The sequence below is a fragment of the Benincasa hispida genome, chromosome 10 (assembly GCF_009727055.1).
Source record: "Benincasa hispida cultivar B227 chromosome 10, ASM972705v1, whole genome shotgun sequence".
In the NCBI taxonomy this organism is placed as follows: domain Eukaryota; kingdom Viridiplantae; phylum Streptophyta; class Magnoliopsida; order Cucurbitales; family Cucurbitaceae; genus Benincasa; species Benincasa hispida.
The window spans coordinates 17944521-17967054 of record NC_052358.1 but is presented as its reverse complement, the minus strand read 5'-3'; the positions used below and the strand labels follow the sequence as shown (position 1 = coordinate 17967054).

Below are 22534 nucleotides of genomic sequence, written 5' to 3'. Positions count from 1 at the left end.
TGTTTCTAGTGAATCTTTTTTCGTGAAAGATGTGCTTTGTAATAATTGCAATTAATATATATATATAATATATATAGTATATATATAGTTAGAATATAACAATTGCACAAAATAAAGTTTTTTAAAATACCAAAAAAAAAAAAAAGAAAATGCAAATTCTGAAGAAACCCAACCAAGCTTCATAACAAGGAACCAAGTTTGGACCAGCCCAGCGTGATTCGTGGTTGAAATTGGGCCACGTATATTGTCACACCTCCTCCCAGACTATCTTTTTAACCTGAAAAGAAAAGTGAAGACAGTAGATGCCAACACTCTTATGACACCCACTATCTAACCTACTTCTGATACCTGCCTTCTTTGGGCTTGTTGTGCCTAATAAATAGTTAATATACTAATATAACTTATGTTTTACCTATATTCATCCAGATTCACAAGCATACAAACTCTGTTAAAACACAGATGCGCACACCACTTATATACAAGCCATAATAACTTTGCATATGTTTATTGGTTTGTGGATTAATGCTACTAAATGTCGAATAAAACATATCATATTTTATTAAATAAATAAATTTGTTTATACATTACAATTACAAACTACAGGACCCACGAGATTTAGGGCATTGGTCTCAACAATCTCCCACTTGTCTTAAAGTTAGTGGGGTGTACATCATAAAAGTCACACTAATACAAAAGTACACAAAACAGTAAACTAGGGCAAAATGTGCACCCAGTACAAAATCTCCCACTTCCCCTAGATTAGATGTGGTCTGTCCTATAGACCCATACTCTGCAGGTGACCCTCAAACACCTTAACCATGAAGGCCTTTGTAAATGTATCAGCAATGTTGTGCTCAGAAGCTATTTATGTGACGATCACGTCCCTTCGATGTATAATATCTCGGATGAGATGATACTTCCGCTCTATGTGTTTCCCGCGCTTGTGACTCCTAGGCTCTCGGGAATTAATCACAACACCACTATTATCACAATAAAGGGTGATGGGGCTTTGACATGTCTGGAACCACTTCTAGATCAGCTAGAAATTTCTTGAGCCACACGGCTTTCTTAGCAGTTTCACAAGCCGCTACGTACTCAGCCTTCATAGTAGAGTCAGCAATGCACCCTTGTTTGCTACTCCTTCAGACTATTGCCCTTCCATTAAGAGTGAACATTTATCCTGATGTGGATGTCCTAGAATTCTTATCAGTTTGGAAATCAGAGTCTGTATATCTTGTAAGGATCAAATCCTTAGAACCATACACGAGCATGTAGTCCCTCGTTCTCCATAGATACTTGAGGATGTTCTTAACGACAGTCCAGTAATCAAATCCTAAATTAGATTGACATCGACTGACTTCCCCAATGCATAGTAGATGTTAGGTCTAGTACATAACATCGCATACATCAAGTTACCAACAATCGATGCATAGTGGATCCATCTCATTTCCTCAACTTCTTGAGGTGTCTTAGAACATTGTTCCTTAGACAAAATAACTCCATGCTTGAATGGGAGTAACCCTCTCTTAGAGTTCTGCATCGAAAATTTGATGAGCATATTGCAAATGTACGATGCCTGAGACAGGGCTAGCGTTTTGTTTTTTCGATCTCTAAAGATCTGAATGCCCAGAACAAATTGTGCCTCTCCCAAATCTTTTATTTGGAATTGGGTCACTAACCAATTCTTAATTTCAGTCAGCATGCCTACATCATTCTCGATGAGTATGATATTGTCTATATACAACACTAGAAAAGTTACTGAACTATTGATGATTTTCTTGTAAACACGAGGCTCATCAACAATCTGATCAAATTCATAAGATTTGATTGCATTATCAAATCTTATATTCCAAGATCGAGAAGCCTGCTTCAACCCATAAATGGATTGATTAAGCTTGCAAACCTTTTGCTCTTAGCCTTGGATTATGAACCCTTCAGGCTGCTCCATATAAATTGTCTCCTCAAGATTGCCATTCAAAAAAGTATTGGGATTGGTATCCTAATTCTCCCAGAGTCTCGTTGTTTGTACTGATACACGTTTTTTGATGAATAAAATATTTGTTATTTCATTATGGCATTTACTCATATCCAATAAACAAAAATCCTTGGTTATCTTATGTGAACTTAAGCATGTATATGTGAAATACAAGTGGATCATGCCTTAAGTGATAACCTAAATAGGTATGTAGTGTAAGGATTAAGGTGAGATACCTGATCTTGGTGACACTACGGATACGGCTCGCTTTGTAGAGGTTTGCAAGTGTTGTAAACTACTACAGATAGTAGATCCTGACCATTCATGTGGAGACGTGCAAGCGGGGGTGTCCTATACAAAGAGTTTAATAAATAAGACCAAGAACCACGAAGATGAACCTAGACTCTGTAAATATAACGTCGTTTGATACTAAGAACTTACATCTCATCTAAACGACCATAGGTGACACGACCTCAATCTGGGTGTTTTGGGAACTTATGCTTTTAAGGGCGGTCCTTTGATTAGTAAGGGTGAGAGTGGCTATATTGCCAACTCAACATGCCTATCTTTTTGGAGACTTGTCTGATCTGGGAGTTGGGAACTCAATCCACAAGATGAAATTCACTCTTTTCCCAAAGCAGGGATAAGTAGAGAGATTGCTCCCTTAAGGGCTGATTTCGGGGCTTGAACATAGTAGCCACAACTTTCTTTGGGAGAGAGGACTCGGTCATAGTAAGACTATGACTTATGTTCATTAGAAGGATCAGTGGTACTTAAGAAATTAGATGTAACTACAGGGGCATAACAGTTATTGGTCGAACTGTACTTACGAGTGATCTGTGAAGTGTTGTCGTACTATTGATTGGTTAAGATGGACACACATAATATCTATAGTAAGGAGAGTTTAGTTGTCGGTCTTTAGTGGAGTGCCTGGCAGTTAATGGATGGTGGATCCCATGACTAAAGAATTTAGTCAGTTATTCACGTACCGTTGGAGCTTCGAGCTACAGGTCCATAATTCCTCTTGGTAGCTCAATGGATTCAGTTGAGGATCAGTTCTTGGTGTTTGATTTGAAATGTTCAAATTGACAAGAGGTAATTCGATTATATATGATATGATCGGTATGATGTATGAGATACATCTAAGTGGAGATTATGTAAATGAGAATTACATCAAGTACCATGGAATAGAAAAAGAACTATGGTTTATATGTTTCATGAGATGAAATATTAAAACTATAGGTTATAAATATAGTATGATAAGTTGGTTATCATTTATGTTTATAATGATATTAACTATTGGATAATTAAATATTTTTCTCTAATAACCAATTGAGTGGGAAGTTATTAGTGGATTCATGGTAACCGTGAGATAAAAGAAAATTTGTTTTCCTAATTTTATTAAGTTTTGTAAGCTTGAGATATTGTGAATTCTCTCTCAGAAAATTAATCTCACGAAAGTTGTCAAGTAAATAGAATTTACTAAGCGACAACTTAGAGCGAGCTAAACGATCGTGTAGTGTTTGTAGGCGATAGACACGTAGCTAAGTGATGAGCTAAATGATCGCTGAGCTTTTGCTAAACGATTGGGCATCGACCTATACGATAGGTTTCAGCCATCTCCCACTTGCTCAATCGTTTACACGATTGTTGTTTCCTCCGTCTTCTACCTCAAACCAAGTCTACACAGAGCCCACCCTCTGAATTCTCACACCGAGGATACCAAGGTAGCCTTCTTGGTGGTGTCATACTCAACTCGACACCGTCGAGGTTCTATGGAGGCCGTTCGTGCTGTTGGGGTGTTCGTGATTAAGGCAATCGTTGAGTTCGAGTGCGATGTTCGTGTTGTGTAGTGGTCGTGTTGGACGAGCGTTCGAGGTTGTTGTATTCGAGCGGTCGTGTTGGACGAGCGTTCGAGGTTGTTGTGTTCGAGCGCTCGTGATCAAGGAGCTTGGCGATGAGTCTACAAATGTGTGTAGAGTTTCTTATTGATCATTTGTAGTTTCATACTATAATTTCTGTATTGATTGCATAACCATATGTTTGTGTTTATGACTGTAATTGTAAAGTTCATACATGATTGTAATTTGGAATGACCTTTCCACTGCTCATGGAAATCCTCGTGCACGATTTCCTTCAAAAAGCAGTCTTGACGTCCATTTGCAAAATCTCATAGTCGTAATATGACGCAATGGACAGGAGGATCTGAATAGAATTTAACATGGCAACAAAAGAGAAAGTCTCCTCACAGTCAATTCCTTCACTTTGGGTATAACCCTTTGCCACAAGTCTAGCCTTCCCATTAGCACCCTATTCTCTCTTGTAGATCCATTTTCAACCTATAAGTTTAACCCCATCGAGTTGATGTGCAAGATTCCAAACAGAATTGAAGTGCATACACTCCATTTTTAGATCCATAGCTTTGATCCATTCATCTTTGTCAACATCCTCCATTGCCTTCTTGTAAAACAATGGATCCTTAACATCTCCGTTAGCTACGATAGTTAGGGTTTCTGTTAAACCCATATAACGAACAGGCAGATTCGCAACCCTCCCACTATGTCGAGGCTCCCTCAACATTTAAGGTGGATGTGACCTACTAGATGAACCAACTTCAACAACTCTTGTTGAGGTATTAGGTTCTTCAACAACTCTTGTTGAAGACTCAATATTTTGATAATAAAATTCATTCAACAAATTCTTATTATGGGGCTTATGCTCCTTCATGTGACCGTCTTCTAAAAAGGTAGCGTTTTTTATACAAACACTTTATTTTATTTTGGATCGTAGAAGTAACCACCTCTTGTTCTTTTAGGATAACCTATAAATAGGCACAATTTTGAACGAGGTTCCAATTTCTTAGGATTTTTCTCAAGCACAAGTGTTGGGCAATCTCAGATTTGAAATGGTGTAAACTACCTTTACGACCATTTCATAATTTCAAAGGTACTCTAGTAACACTTTTGGATGGAACATAGTTCAAAATGTAAGTTGCAGTCTATACTGCATAACCCCAAAATGAGTAAAGTAAAGAAGCATAACTCATCATAGACCGAACCATGTCCAACAGGGTTCAATTTCTCCTTTCTGTTACACTACGTTGCTTAGGTGTACCAGGTGTTGAGAGTTGGGATACTATTCCATGTTCTACAAATAGTTTTGGAATATAAGATCCAATACTCTCCACCTCGATCAGATCGCAATGTTTTATTTGTTTTAACTGATGCATTTTCAATTTCAATCTTAAACTCTTTTAACTTTTCAAAAGCTTCAAACTTATGTTGCATTAACAAACATACCCATATCTAGAATAATCATCAATAAAAGTGATGAAATATTCAAACCCTCATTTTTCCTTAACATTCGTCGGACCACAAAGGTCGAAATGTACAAGTTCCATGGGTTTTTTGGCTCTTTGACCTTTTCTAGTAAAAGATCTTTTAGTCATTTTGCCTTCAAGGCATGACTCACACACAGGTAAAGAATTGGCACCTAAGTGTGTGAGTCATGCCTTGAAGGCAAAATGATCCATGTGTCTTAAACTTAATTCTACTAAGATCCATGTGTCTTAAACTTAGGTGCCAAATATGGGCATTTTCCTTAGGAGAAATTTAATTCTTTTATTATGAGTTATCACAGTTTTAAACAGTTCAGTGTTTATGAGGGCTTTAGTTGCTAACGGTCTTAGTACTTCGAGATCAGCACAACATGTACTCCATTCTTATAAATAAACACTTTATTTACATGAAAATTTAAAGAGTAATGTTGTTCTAGAAGACATTTTACAGAAATCAGGTTCCTTTTCAAGCCTGCAACCACATATACATTATCTAATAAAATATAATATTTCTGTAAGTAGAGTCAAAGCCCTCCCACTACCATAGTTGAGACAATATATCCAGTTCCAACATGCATCGTCATCTCCTCAGCCTCTACTTGTCGTCAGGAACTAATTCCCTAAAATGAAGAACAAACATGGTTAGTGGCGCCTGAATCTATTATCCAAGTTGAATCATTATTTTCCACTAAACAAGTCTCCAAAACAAGTAAATCACATTTACCTTGCTTGGCCTTATTCTTTTCTACCAAGTATTAGGACAATTCCTCTTCCAGTGTCCCTCATAGTTGCAATGGAAACAGATTCCCTTTGCAGCATTGGCTTTCTTGCTATTCCAGACAGCAGCTGGTGAGTTAGCTTTCCCTTTCCACCTTTCTTCTTCTTCCACTTTTTGGTGCCAGAAGAAGAAGGTACAGACTTAGTTCCAGAGGACGATCCTTTGTAGAACTTCTTAGAGGTCGATGCAACATTTGGCTCACCCTTCTGTTCCTTGGATTTCTTCAAGGATTGGAAAGTCTATAGCTCGTTGAGTAAGGTGGTTAATCCTGTTTATAACAGCATTGCTACGGAACTGCAGGAAACTTTTAGGTAAAGATTCCAGGATGACCTAACCTGAATAGCCTCATCGATGATAGACCCATTCATCTTTGCCACGTTGAAGTGGATCATCATGTTGAGAACGTGTTCTCTAACAGCTGCCCTCTCTTGCATACGGACATTGAAGATGTTTTTCAAAGCATCATGTCTGAGTTGTTCAGACGGTTGTCCGAACATCCCCGCAGGGACTCCATAATCTCACGGGCAGTGATCATAGGCTCATGCTTCTTGACCAAGACTTCAGAAAGGCTTGCCAAGATATACGCTTGAGCCTTTTCATTTGCTCGTATCCAACGCTCATATTCATCCCGAATGTTTTGAAGAGCATTTTGAGCAGGAATAGGAGGACAATCCTCCATTAGGACAAATCTCAGGTCAAGTCATCAATGATTAATATTGTGTTGATTGTGTTTATCCATGTAGCGTAATTTTTGCCGGTGAGTTTGTTGACGACAAGTAAATTTAGTGTTGCGAAAATCATAACGAAATTTGTTGAAACATACAATTTATTTATATTAGTATTCGAGCATTACCCTTTTGGAAAAACCAATCAAATTTAGCAAAATAATTTAATGCAGCCTATGTGACATCTATTTTACAATTACGTTTCAGTGAGACAGTGTAAAAGCCACCGTAGGGTGATCAGGTACCCCTTCATTGAAATGAGACCTTATCAACCAATATACAGAACAACTCCTTATTACTGTAAATATCAGTCACCATTTTTCCGTCCGAAAACTATTAACTAACTTTACATTTTCTTGTAAGTGTAAGTCCCCATTTTAGATTATAGAGTTCCACCTCAATGAGTCAATCATAGGGGAAAATTGATTGGGGCAAAAATTAAAGCAATCATATCTATTTCTGGGGTTTGAGTAAAAAGTCATGCAAATGCCATCCGTTGGGGGGACACTAGCAAAGGTGCCTCGAGGCCGAGTATAGATCTAACGGTGTGAACTTTTGAAGGAGAAACGTGAAAAGGAAAAATGAAGCATCATATACCCTATTTTCTTCCCACTTAGTGTTTACTTATGGTTATTTAACATAGAAAAATAGGGCTAATTATTTTACCAAGTGATTGTTTAAATTTGCTCAAAAGTAACACTTACTTTGGATAGTGAAACAACTTTGATTGATGTTCATTAAACACTTCAATAAACTTTAATAAATGATTGCATGCTTGTAGCAAATTTATCTAATTCACCTTTCTAGGTCAGTTACTAGATATGGTTGTTTTTTTTCGTCAACTTAAATACCCCAACCTAGACAAAACTAGCCTTAGACAAAAGGTCCCTAATAGATACATTTGCTACAAATTTAATCTTTTAATTAAAACCAATTTAATCATATTAAACTGATTAAAAAGATTAAACTTATTTCTAATCTCATTAGAAATGTGATCTTAGGTCCATGTGAATCATGTTTTTAAATTATTTTTAAAAAATAATTTTAACCTAAGGTTTGCATGTAATTTTGAATTATTGATTTTAATTTCTAATTTCATTTAATTATAACTTTTATAAAAAAATGAAATAAACTAAAACCAATTATTGCATATGAAAACGTACTTAGGTAAATTATAACAATTATAAAATAACCTAAAGTAGTGTCATTTTTCATGCAATTCTATTTCATTAGTAAACATACATAACACTTTTAAAATTGGGCTAAAATCATGATCATGTTTTCCTAACATTCCTTCATGAAAATTTCATTACAGGTAGTGTGAGTCATAAACTATCATGATAACAACAGAGCAAATGAGCTAACAAGGCAATCAAATCACCCAAGCATTGTCCAAGCACAACGCTCAAGGACCCCAAGCTAAAATTAATAAAAATAAAAAAAAAAACCTACCCAAGGGTACCCCACCCCCAACTTAAAATAATATATTGTCCCCAATGTATCTCAAATAAAGCTCAAAAAAAGAAAAAGTTAAAGGGAACAGAAAATCTCCCCTTCAAATATTGCCGCGCACGGGATGGTGGTGGTCAGGCTCGCCTTTAAAAAAGATGCTCATCTCCTCTAGGTCATACCTACAAAACAAAAACAAAAAGAAAGCTAATCTAGAAAACAAATAAAGAAAGCAGTAAACTTTTCACCTGGCTCCCCCCAGGAAGGAAAATTTTTTGACGTTGATTGCTCACGTGACCTGTCCCCTGTCAATGCACAAAGAAATTCTTGTATTTCTCTGGTCCCTTCTTGGATGAGTCGATATAGTCTGATAAGGCTATAAGGCTCTTCCTCTTTTGAAGAGAACCAGACAGGTCGAATTTGGTATTTTTAATTTTGTTTAAAAAAAGGAAAAAGAAAAATAAAAAGACTCAAGGATTGACTCAACTAAAAATAAAGACTCTGACTCAATTGACTCTCAAGAATAAGAAGAACAAAACTAAAAAATATACGATATACCGGACGACAGAACAGGGCAAAGTTTTTCAACCTCTAACTTTATCACCTAGAAATCGATGGGTTTAGGATTAGATTCTCCATAGTCCTCACAAACTGGTTCTAAACATGACATGAAATCCTCCAACTTATCCTCAATATCGACATAGATTACCTCATCGGCACACACCTCGGTGATTCATAAGATGTGTGTAACAGGGGTTCTCATCTTCTCTTAACTGAATCAGAAGATCGAGTGTCTGAGTCTCTTAAACTCTGAAGATCAGCTCCAACCTCAGTTTGAAACCTAAAGCTCTCTTGGAGGTCGCAGATCTCCTACTTAAAAACAATATTGTTAATAGCAAGTTATCTAATCACATCTTCTAATGACATACCTGAGTCGACGGGTAGAGCATGCATCGTCATGTCGGATGAGGCAGGGTGTGAATCATAGTGGAACTGGTCCCATCCTAGGTTTTCATAGCCATAAGACTCCTCTCATTTTGGCCGATGAAAATCATCACTTATATAACTAAGATACCCTCCCATGGAGTAGTCTCGTGGCGTAGGACTCCACTGCAAACTTGGGCATGCTTGCTCAGGGTGATCAGTCTTATACGCTTGCACCTGCTACGAGTTACTTGCAACCAACTAACTAACCAAAGAAGTTAACTTAGCAAGTTGACCTCAAAGGTCACAAACCTCATCACTAAGTCGAGATGCTCCACTCGATTGTCCCCATCTTTGTTGACGATATCTGTCCATGCTTAAAATACTGACACAAAAAGGAAAACAAATAAAAAACAAAAGAATACTCTAACTAGAAATTTAACTATCGAAACGTCAATGGCTTCCCCGGCAACGACGCCATTTTCTACAGAGCCTAAAAATTACGTCGTTAATAAGCTTCAAACTTGATCAAAAGAAAATTTGTAAATACCGAACTACTCCTATCACTACAAAGACGTAGCAACAGTGGTAAGTCTGAGTCGATCCGCATGGAAGCACGATTTGTTTCGTTAAATTAATTTTCTAACTAGAGCGATAAATGAGGGGTTTTGTGTGGAAGAGATATATGCGTGAAATTAAAATAAAGAGGTAACATAATCTATAATAGGAGTCTATCTAATTTCTAGAGCAAAAGAGAGTTTCCTATGCAATTTCTTTCATTAGTCATCAATTAATTACACTGAATCTGTCAACCTCTCAACTTATTAGAAAGTCTAATAGCCCAATTAGCCAAATTCGACATTAAACCAAATTAGTCCTAATTCAATTTACAACTCTTCCTTCTTAGTAACATACAAGTTAAAATTGAATTGCATTATGAAAGGGTTCAATTGTTGAGACATACTACAAGCCAGAAAAGCCATATCTTATACCATGATTTATTTGGAAAAGATTATATTAGGGCATACATACATTTGGTCAGAAAAAGTCTAGACCCTAAACATGTGATCCTAATACATGCAACTAAATCAATCAATATTGCATAGGCTATGACGATATTGCAAACAAGAATTTTGATAAATTAATTTGTCAGATCAATTTATAAAATTTCCATTAAAATTCAATCAAATCATCCCAAAGAGTTCACAACAATTCAGTTAAATTAATTAGAAAACATTCAAGAAAATAAACATAGGATTCCTGCTCAAAACAAATTAGATAGGAGTTACCTCTTAATTCATAGACAAATCCGAGATACACATCCAATCCATCGATTACAACCCAAAATAAAAAGAAAAACCAACCTAAAGATACTAAAATCTGAAGGGAAAGAAAGAAGATTGAAGTTATACTTCGGCCTCCATCAGTTCATCCTCCAAAAGTTAGCCTGTTTTGACCTAAAACTGAAGAGGAATATTTATAGAAAATTAGGATAGCATCGTAACGCTAGAACTAACGTTGTAATGCTGAAACGGCTGAAAGGGAGCGTCGAGGCAGAAGTCCAATGCTAGGGGTAACGCTATCTCGTGCGCACGCTCCGAACTCCGTTCGTCAAAGTTTGTAGCGTTGCAACACTGAGCATTCTGTCGCATAGCATTGGGTTGGAGCATTACATGGCATTGTAATGGTGGCGATGTTCTAACTTCAGAGTGTTGCGACACTCGGGGCAGCGTTGCAACACTCCCCTACATCACGATCTACTACCTCCAAGCATTGCACGAGCATTAGACCTAGGCAAATTATGAGCGTTGTGACGCTCTGATAGGGGTATTTTGGTGTTTTCAACTCCTTTGAAGCCTGAGTGCTCAAATCAACTCCAAATTGTTTCAAATTAACCCCGTTCTTCACCAAATGATTAATTCTACCTCTTGATTGCTCAGTACTTACAAAATAGGAAAATAAACACATAAAATATGATAATGAGCCCAAATTAAGCTAGAAATAATAACTCTTATTTAGAGCTATCAGAATCGCACGCAAAATGGAAAAAAAATCCGTCTCGGAGTGTTGCAACGCTACAAAAAAAATTTCCATTCGTCGCTCACAGCGTTGTAACGCTAGGGCACAACGTTGCAACACTACTCTACAATAGCCACTATACACTTACGAATTCATCGAACCTTCTTCAATTTGGGCCTCATTTTCTTCAGAAACTCATCGGAATGACCACGAACGACTCAAAACTTTCAAATTACAGACTCTATTGCAATTAAATGGCCAAAACATCGGGCCCTTACAAACTAATTTGTAAAGAAAAAGCAATAAATCTAAAATCCAATCCCGCAGACATCCAAAAAATTGCAAACCATAATATTTTCCATAAAATTCATCAATATGAACAATATTACAGAATGCAACCCACCAAATCTGTAAGAGCATTATGGAAAATTAAAAATTGGGACAAAAGATCCTAGCTTTGATTCCAACTGAAGGAACCGTGAAGTTCGATTATGGAAGCGGGGATCATTCCCAATTCTCGATGTTACACATAATTGAAATTCACAGAACAAAAAAAATGCAAATAACCATAATTTTATAGCATACTTTGAAGAATTAAAGGAAGAATAAGGGTTAGAGAAGACTTACCCTTGAAGAATCGATGCCTTCGCGAATTTCCTCCTCTCGTCAACCAAACTTCCAAAAACTTATAGTAATCTAAGAAGGGCACCACCACAAGTGAGACCTTCGTATTCTCGGTAGGGGCTGAGAATCACGGGAGATGTGGGCTCTATGATCTTTCAGGAAGAGGTAGAAAGATTTAGAAAGGAGATTTTTGTTTTGTAGGGAGTTTTGTAAAATTATAAAAAAAAAAAAAAAAAAAAAAAAAAAAAAAACAACTCAACACCCAGACCTTCTCGTGAAGAGAAGAAGAAGAATAGCTCATCTCCCGTAACCACTAACCACACGTCTGAAAAATAGAGAGAAAAGGGGAGAGAAGTTATTTTTAATAATTTAAATTAAAATAAAACAAATTAATTTAAATAAGATATAATAACTAACTTATTATATAACTAATGTTATATCAAATATAATACATAAGTTATAGTTTTTATATTGTATCAAATAAAATATTACGGATCAAGTTAAAAAATATTGTGGATTTTCAAACTATTGACAAAATGGGGTACATGGGAAAGTATTTTTAAAAATTGGTGGAATGGAAAGTATTGACAAAAATAGGGTAGTTTTGGTATGAAGGGAAATCGTGTACGGGGTACACGATTAGCATTTAATCCAGTCAGCACCACATCGGCTCAGTTGGTTAACCGGTTGAAGAGGACTCGTGGATCAGGTCACGACTTTTTTTAAAAAAAAATCGATTGTCTAACTTTTTTTTTAAATCGGAGATGTACAACAATATTAAGACTCGTGGACCAGGTCCACAATTTCTTCATTATTAAACTTAATTATATATTAATCTACAATGAAAAACATAATTATTATGCACTCATATTTTTTTAAAAAAAAAAATCATGATTCTAAAGAAGATTTACAATTAGTTTTTTATTTTGAAAATAGAAGTTTACATTGAAATTTAAAGACGACCCCCCTGACCCTTACCCACATGGGGTTGTCTTCATGTGATCTAAAATTAGCTTTACCATTGTCGTTTTCGTCTACGAGGAATATGTCTTCGATCATGTTAGCAATATTAATACTTTCTATGTTGACCAATGTTTTGGTGACACATTGAATCCAATTTGGTAAATTGTGTTGTACTGAATATTTTGTACATTTCGATAAAATTATTCTGTACGAGAAAAATAAATATTAAACAATATTCATATCAATATTTGGAAAATTTCTGATTTTAAATCTCTTACCATGCAGTAATAGTAAGCGTGTCAGGTGTGATAAATTGCCTCATGATTGAATCATACCAGGAACGTAGTCATCTGATACAGCTGGCTCATTTATTATTTCTCCCTATGCACAACGTTCATGTCGTCCATGCCAGTAGGTATATATTCCACATGAATTCAACGCCGGACTTGGTCGTGCTTTACCTTCTTCAATTCAATCTGGTGTAGTGTTGGGAGTGTATAGCACAACAAAGGTATCGTTTATCGCAGACCGAACTATCTCAACACACGATCTGGATGATGCCACTCTACTATATGGAATCATATAAGAGGGCTAACGGTCAACCAAATGTCTTCACCATCATAACAGTAATCAGGTAGTGATAACCCGAAAAAGTTGGAACCACATTTAAAAGTTTGCCTCTTTGTAGGCTACCCCAAGGAAACGAGGGGTGGATACTTTTATGATCCGAGTGAGAACAAAGTGTTTGTTTCTATAAATGCTATCTTCTTGGAAGAAGACCACATCCGGGATCATAAGCCACGAAGTAAGCTCGTTTTACATGACATTTCTAGTGAGACTGAGACTACTAAGGGTTCAACAAGAGTTATTGAACAGACTGACAGATCAATAAGAGTTATTGAGTTCGGTACATCTAGTCAACCAGCTCAAGAGTTGAGACTGCCTCGATGCAGTAGAAGGGTTTTGAACCCTCCAGATCACTACATGGGTTTGACTGAAGTCCATAACGTCATTTCTAATGATGGGGTCGAGGATCCATTGTCTTTTAAGAAAGCAATGAAGTATGTTGACAAGGATTAATGGATTAAAGCCATGAACTAGGAAATGAAGTCTATGTACTTCAATAACGTCTAAAAGCTTGTGGATCCATCTAATGGGGTAAGATCTATAGGGTGTAAGTGGATCTATAAGCGAAGGAGAGGTGTAGATGGAAAGGTGCAAACCTTTAAGGCTAAACTCGTGGCAAACGATTATACGTAGGTTGAGGAAGTGGACTATGAGGAAACTTTCTCACATGTTGTCATGCTCAAGTCTATCAGGATACTCCTGTCCACAGCCACATTTTATGATTATGAGATATGACAAATGGACGTCAAGATTGCCTTTCTTAATAGAATCTTGAGGAGACCATCTACATGGCTCAACCAGAAGGGTTCATATTTCCAGATCAAGAGCAAAGAGTTTGCAAGCTTAATAGGTCCATTTATGGGCTGAAACAAATGTCTAGATCATGGAACATTAGATTTGACAGTGTGGTCAAATCATTTGGCTTTTATTAGAACATTGATGAGCCTTGTGTTTACAAGAAGATCATCAACAGCTCAGTAGCTTTCCTGGTACTTTATATGGATGATATCCTACTCATTGGGAATGATGTAGGGTTTCTGACTAACATTAAGAAATGGCTAGCTGCCCAGTTCCAAATGAAAGATCTGGGTGAGGCACAATACGCTCTCTAAATTATTCGGGATCGTAAGAACAAGAGGGTAGCCCTGTCTCAGGCATCATACATCGATCAAATGTTGATCAGGTACAGGATGCATGATTCCAATAGGGGTTTATTACCCTTCAAGCATGGAATCGTATTGTATAAGGATCAATGTCCTAAGACACCTCAAGAGGTTGAGGAGATGAGACGGATTCCCTATGCTTCAACTATTGGAAGCTTAATATGTGCAATGTTGTGTACCAGACCCGACATTTGCTATGCAGTAGGGATTGTCAGTTATTATCAGTCCAATCCAAGATTTGATCACTGGACGGCAGTCAAGACGATCCTCAAGTATCTTCGGAGAATGAGGAACTACATGCTCGTGTATGAAGATAAGGATTTGATCATTACAAGATACACAAACTTTGACTTTCAAACCGATGGAGATTCTCGTAAATCGACATTGGGGTCAATGTTCACTCTGAATGGAGGGGTTGTAGTGTGGCGAAGCATCAAGCAAGGATGTGTCGCAGACTCCACTATGGAAGTCGAATATGTAGCCACTTGTGAAGCAGCTAAGGAGGTTGTTTGGCTGAGGAAATTTCTTACGGATTTGGAAGTTGTTCCAAATATGAATTTGTTTATCATTCTTTATTGTGATAATAATGGGGCTTTAACAAATTTGAAGGAACCTCAAAGTCATTGTTGAGGCAAGCATATAGAGCGGAAATACCACTTGATCAGGGATATTGTGCATCGCGGTGATGTGATAATCAAAAAGATCGCGTCAGAGCACAACGTTGCTGATCCATTTACAAAGGCTCTCACGGCTAAAGTGTTCAAGGGGTCACCTAGATAGTCTGGGTCTACGGGACATGCGACATCTTGTCTAGGGCAAGTGGGAGATGATATTGAGGTATGCCCTAGTTTATTGTATATTGTACATGTATTTATCTTGTATTGTACATTAGTCTCCCGAGGCATTAGGACAAATGGGAGATTGTTGGGATTGGTGTCCTAATTCTCCCAGAGTCTCATAGTTTGTAATATGTATACATTGTTATGAATAAAATAAGAGTTATTTTATCTGACATTTACTCATATCTAATAAACAAAGCTCCATGGTTATTGTATATAGACTTAAGCATGTATATGAGATATACAAGTGGATCATGCCTTAAGTGATAACCTAAATAGGTCTGTAGTATAAGGATTAAGGAAGGATACCTGATCCTAGTGACACTACAGGTACGGCTCACTTTGTAGAGGTTTGCAAGTATTGTGAACTACTACAGATGGTAGATCCTAACCATTCATGTGGAGACATGCGAGCGTGGGTGTCCTATACAAAGAGTTTGTACAAGACCAGACCATGAGATGATTCGTCTCTGTATATAACGTCGTTGATACTGGAGACTTACATCTCACCTAAACGACCATAGCTGACATGACCTCAGTTCTGAGTGTTTTGGGAACTCCTGCCTTTGAGGGTGGTTCTTTGATTAGTATGGGTGAGAGTGGCCAGATTGCCAACTCAACATATCTACCTTTTTGAGGATTTATCTGATTTGAGAGCTGGAAACTCAGTTACACAAGATGGAATTCAATCGTTCCCCGAAGCAGGGGTAAATAGATAGATTGCTCCCTTAAGGGTTGATTTTGAGCCTTGAACATAGTGGCCACAACTTCTCTTCAGAAGAGAGGACTCAGTCATAGTAGGACTATGACTTATGTTCAGAGGAATCAGTGGTACTTAAGGAGTTAGATGTAACTACAGGGGCATAACGGTTATTGGCCCAACTATACTTACGAGTGATCCGTGAAGGGTTATCGCACTATTGATTGGTTGATATGGACACATAATATATCTGTAATAAGGAGAGTTCAACTGTCGGTCTTTAGTGGAGTGCTTGGTAGTTAACGAATTGTGGATCCTGTGACTAAAGAGTTTAGTCAGTTATTCACGTACGGTTGGAGCTTCGAGCTACAGGTTCATAAGGTCCCCTTGGGAGCTCAATGGATTCAAGTTGAGAATCAGTTCTTGGTGTTGATTTGAAATGTTCAAATTGACAAGAGGAGAATTCGATTATATGATCGGTGTGATGTATGAGATACATCAAGTGGAGGATTAATGTAAATGAGATTTACATTAAGGACCATGAAATAGAAAAAAAAAACTATGGTTTTTATATTTTATGAGATAAAATATTAAAACTATAGGTTATAAATATAGTATGGTAAGTTGGTTATCATATATATTTATAATAATATTAATTATTGGATAATTATCTCTTTTCTCTAATAACAAATTGAGTGGGAGGTTATTGGTGGTTTCATGGTAACCGTGAGGTAAAAGAATTCCCCCCCCCCCAAATTTAGAAGATTTGCTAAAGTTGTTGAATTGAGATTTTCCATTCTTGGAATTACTCACAGTTGGCTGTCAAATGGATTAGATTCACTAAACGATAGCTGAAGAGATATTGTACTATCATAGAGTGACACTACACGATAGTTCACTTGTTGGCCTTAGTAAACGATCGCGGAACTTTTGCTAAACGATCTCATAACATTTGTAAAACGATTAGGCATGGTCTATACGATAGACCTTTGTCATCTCCCACTTGCTCAATCGTTTACATGATTGTTATTCCTCCAGTCTCTTCCTCTAACCAAGTCCACAAAGAGCCCACACTTCTGGATTCTCACACTGAGAATACCAAGGTAGCCATTGTGGTGGTGTCGCACTCAACTCGACATAGTTCGAGGTATTTGGAGGTCGTTTACTGTGTTAGTGATCTTGGAGATCGCTATGATCGTGCTGTGTTGCGGTCATGGTGGACGAGCATTCGTGTGTTACAGTCTTAGAGATTGATCGAGCATTCGTGATCGAAGGAGTTTGAATATGAGTCTTCAAAGGTATGTACAATTCTATCCCTTGATTTTATGTAAAGCATGCTGTAATTTCGTTTTGTGCATAACCAATATGTTTCTGTTTCTTGATTGTAATTGTGTATGTTCAAATACGAATGGAATTTGGAACGATCATTCCGCTGCTCATGAAAATTCTCATGTCTGATTTCCTTTAGTATCCACAAGAAAATCATCAACGATAAAGTAGCCTTCTTAGTACTTTATGTGGACAATATCCTACTCATTAGATGACCTAGGCAACTTAGTCTTAATCCTGAGTGTATTATGAACTCTTGTTCACAAGGATTTGTCCTTTTATTTGTAAGAGTGAGAGCGGCTAGTTGTCCGACTTGATAAGCCTACCATTTTGGGGACAATACCGAGTGAGGAGTTGGGAACATAATAATACAAGATGGAATTCACTCATTCCCGACTTCAAGGTAAGTAAATGAGTGTTCCCTTAAGTGGTGTCTCCGAGAGTTGAACAAATGGACTCTCTCATTTGTCCAAGAGGGGTTTATATTTATTGGTTGGACCATAAACATGTTGTTCATTAGAGAAGCACTAGTACTTAAGGAGTCAAAGGTAACCCAAAGGATAAAACGGTAATTTGATCCAGTTGGCATTATGAACACCTGTGAAGGACTAACTTGCTGTTATTGGTCTATATCCGTGGACATAGAAATATGTCTACAGTGAGAAGAGTGCAGTCGTGGGTCTTTAGTGGAGTGTACCCACACTAATGAATATTGATTAATTTGGTTAATGAGTTTAGCCAATTAATCTCATATCGTTGGAGCTTCTGATCTGCAGGTCCACCAGGTTCCTTTGTGAGCTCACTAAAAGATATTAAAGAATAATGATTTGAATTATTCAAATCAATTTGAGGAAATCGTATATTAGTATGATTAGTATGTAAATGATTATGGATGTGATCCATAATTTATATTAAGTTGGAAATAAACATTTAAATGAGATTCAAATATTTAATTTAAGTGAATTAGACTCACAAAGAATTAATTGATTAGTAGAGAGGTGTTGCTCATACATATATGATGTTTATATTAATTAAATGTATACGTTAAATTGGATTTAATGTATAAATGGTTATTTAATTAATATTCTAATTAATTAAATAAGTCTAATTTAATGTATAAATGGTTATTTAATTAATATTCTAATTAATTAAATAAGTGATATTTAATTACTTGTGCACAATGATAGATTGGGGAAAGACTTGGAGAATGGGCTAATCCTTCTCTATATAAAATATTCCTTATAGCCCTTTTAGGCCAATATTTGATTTTGCAATTTTTACCCTTGCCACTAAAGAAATCATCTATATTATTTCTAAGGAATTATCCCTTCTTCACCCTCTTCCAATAGTTGGATATCACCTATCCTTCTATCGAAATCCTAAAGAATAACACGTTTATTCTCGTGGTCGTGTTCAATATCATTCGAGGAGACGTTCGTGTTCGTTGGAAAAGTGAGAGGATCGTTCTAGGAGCTCGGGAATATTCAAAGGTAAGAATGGTTCTTCCTTCTTATTTCCCTCCATCTAAAACATGACTATAATGTGTTTATCCTTCTACATTCTGTTTTAGAACACTGTTTTTGTTTCTTAAAAATCGGTTAACGATATGCAATGCTTTCACACGCTTCCACTCGAGATTTCATCCCAATAGTCAATAATATTGATTAAATTGGAATGAATTGGTATCAACAATTTTAATGGATGATTTTCAAAAATAGAAAAATAAGGGAAACTATTGACACAAAATAACAAAATTTAATCTTCCCTCTTCTTCGTGTTCTTCTTCTTCTCATTATTCGATCTGATCTCGGTCTCTCCCTATAACCTACACACTTTTCTTCTTCTTTTTCTTCTACTTTTTCTTCTTCTTCTTTGGTCTAATCTCGGTCTCTCTCTCTAACCCATGTACTTTGACATCTACCAATCACCGCACTCATGTCTAACTGTCGATCCACTGCAGTTTGAGTCTTGATAACTTGTAGAAATATAAGTTATTTATATCATCTTGCTTAGAATATGCGGCAATAGGAAGGAAAAGTTGCGTCAAATATATTAAAATTGGCTTAGAAACGCAAAAATTGTAAATATATCATAAACACACCCGCTGACCGCATTGCGATGGCAAAAAGGATGTCAAAATCTTTGTTTTGCAGGTAACAGGTATCACCGCATGCGATGATTGCTCGTGGACAAAAAGAGCAATGCATTCTCAGGGATTTCTGAAATTGTACAGCTTTTCTGATGTATGACCTGATAAACAGAATGTGGAGCAAAGCAGACATTCCCACCAAGCCTCGACAGGAAAAAGTAACTTTTTAGAGCGGGACCACTGACGTAGGAGGTGCTAAGGTCTATAAATAGCAACATCAATACTCAGCAAGAAAAAGGAGGAGAAGACATAGAGAAGAAAATCACACGGAAAAATACACTCTTCCCTCAAGAACTCTCCTGAGAAGGAAGTTCTCCACCTCATTCCTCCATCACACCGGCAAGCAAAATAGCTCCGATCGGGATTCATGCCAAGACATTGACACACTGCTCTTATTTATTCTTACTTTCTGTTCATCGATTGTTGTTCATTTCTTGTCTTTCATTCATATCTCTGTAACAAATGCTTTATCTTTACCAGTTAATATCATTATCATGTTCATCTTCAACTCTCTATTCACCATAACACATTCATCTTCCATTTCTCTCACCATGAGTAACTAAACCTCCAAGGTGCGGGAAAATGATTGAGCGAGTAAGTCAATCCATGTTGAAGAAGTCAACTAAGTTTAGTTAACGCATGCTCAATGGCATCTTCACCTGTTAGAGCAGAAGTGAAGATGTTATTCCACCTCAGGTTGATAGAATGCGTTAATTAAAGCAAGAAGTATTTCCAGAGATGGAAACAACCTTGCATTTGTTCATCCCTGATCATTATAGAGATATGGTGATGCAAGCAATCACTGAGACGTGTAAGCCGAGGGAAGGCGGAACCTTAGTTGCGTCCTTAACAAGATCGACAAACTTGCAATGTTCTTTCCCCAAACCCGTTCTCACTCTGATTCGATTCACAAGACTTGCCATCGCATTCCTTCACACACACTTTGCACAACTTCAAATTCATTTACCTGCTTATTCATTTATCATCGCATTTTATTCTTTACCTGTTTATTCATTTATCATCGCATCTTACTCTTTACCTATTTATTCGTTTATCATCGTAATTTACTTTTCAGCACGTCACAACATTAATTTGATTATGGTCGCATATATCATATCATCGTCGCATTAATATAGCAATCCCCGTGTTCGACCTTGAAGTACTCTGAGAAACTTACGGTGGAATTATACTTGGTTTCAACGCAAGAAAACTTGTGACATACATAAACTACATGAACGCATTCTACAGTGAATTTTGTAGTATCGCATATATTATTTGGAATCGTGATTAAGATAACGCATCGCATAACATATAACACATATCATCATTATCATCAATCTTTGCGGTGGCATTACATCTGTCGCAAAGCAACAAGTTTTTTGCGCTGTTGCTGGGGATTGACAACTTTAGTGCTGATTATTTTGTGATATTTTGTAGGATAGATTTCTGGAGTACAGTGTGCTTAAGCGAAGAGCAACTGAAGGTGCATGAGTACTGGAACGGATCCAGAATTCAACGCCGACCCAGAAATCGAAAGAACTTTTCGTAGGAGAGCACGCCAAAATCGTAATAGGCGACGCAGGGATATGGCGAACAACAACAATGAAAGGCCTGAAGTAAATCAATGAATGAATTGGGCGCCGCAAAACCCAGTCTTCTTGGCTACTGATCGCAATATTCCTATGAGGAATTATGCGGCACCCAATTTATATGATTTTTCACCGGGTATCGCCAAACCTACGGTGGAAGAAAAGGCTAGGTTCGAAATTAAACCTGTTATGCTCCAGATGATACAAAACGCAGGTCAATTTGGAGGTTTGCAATGAGAAGACTCACATGCACATCTCACCAGTTTTGTCGAGATGTGCAACACATTCTCCATTCCTGGCGTGACATCAGAAGGCATCAGACTCTACCTATTTATTTACACATTCAGAGATGAAGCCAAGAAGTGGGCCCATTCTTTAGAGCCAAACGAGATTAACTCCTGGGATCAGTTGGTAGAAAGATTCATGAAGAAGTTCTTCACTCTCGCCGTTAACGCGAGAATACGACGGGAAGCACTAAATTTCGAACAAGCAGAAAATGAAACTCTGAGCACCGCATGGGTGCGCTTTCAACGTTTAGTGAAGAACTATTCGCATATTGAGATTCCAGATTGCGTCCTTGTGGAAACTTTCTATAATGGCCTGGATAGAGCAACGCAAGCAATTGCAGATGCTTCAGCGACAGGAGGGTTTATGGATAAAACTTATACTGAAGCAAAAGGTATCCTAGATTACATATCGCAAAATACAAATGACTGGATTGATGACGGATACGGAGGCAGAGGTACGGAACGAAGAAAAACAAACAGAGCCATTGTACTAGTGGATACAATGACCACGCTGGCCACAGTCACCTCACTCGTACAAACCATGGCCATAAATCAAGGAGCTCTTTCTCAGAATGTAGCGCAAGCCAGTGCATTGACGCAAGTGGCAGCAGTAAGCTGTATTCAATGTGGAGAGGCTCATTCAGTGGAAGCCTGCCCATCCAACAAACAGTCCATATACTCGATCCAAAATAACCCCTTCAGCAACACATACAACCCCGGTTGGAGGAATCATCCCAACCTCAGTTAGGGAGGAAACACTGACCAGGGAGGCCAGAGGAATATGCAGACCAATCATTCAGGGAATAGAGGAAATCTCCCAGGTTTTCATAACCAAGGTCAAGGTCAAAATAATTATCAGAACAGATAACCTCACAACCAACCTTCTTCATCCAACACTACACCAAATTCATCGTACTTAGAATCACTACTTAAGGAATACATACAGAAGAATGATATGCTCATGCAATCGCAAGCATCTTCCATTAGGAATTTGGAGGTATAAGTGGGCCAGCTTGCGACCGAATTGAAAAATAGAACACCTGGTACACTGTCCAAC

The 22534-nt window shown here is 37.3% G+C and overlaps 1 protein-coding gene across 1 annotated transcript; it reads left to right on the top strand.

Annotated features, from left to right (window-relative positions):
* Nucleotides 1–21463: 21463 nt before the first annotated feature.
* Nucleotides 21464–22225, top strand: LOC120088956. The gene has a single exon (XM_039046392.1). The coding sequence runs from the start codon at nucleotides 21464–21466 to the stop codon at nucleotides 22223–22225; it is 762 nt and encodes a 253-aa protein (XP_038902320.1).
* Nucleotides 22226–22534: the final 309 nt, after the last annotated feature.

Excerpts from the sequence above, each read along its gene's own strand:
- LOC120088956 (XM_039046392.1), top strand. The coding sequence starts at position 21,464 with ATGTGCAACACATTCTCCATTCCTGGCGTGACATCAGAAGGCATCAGA.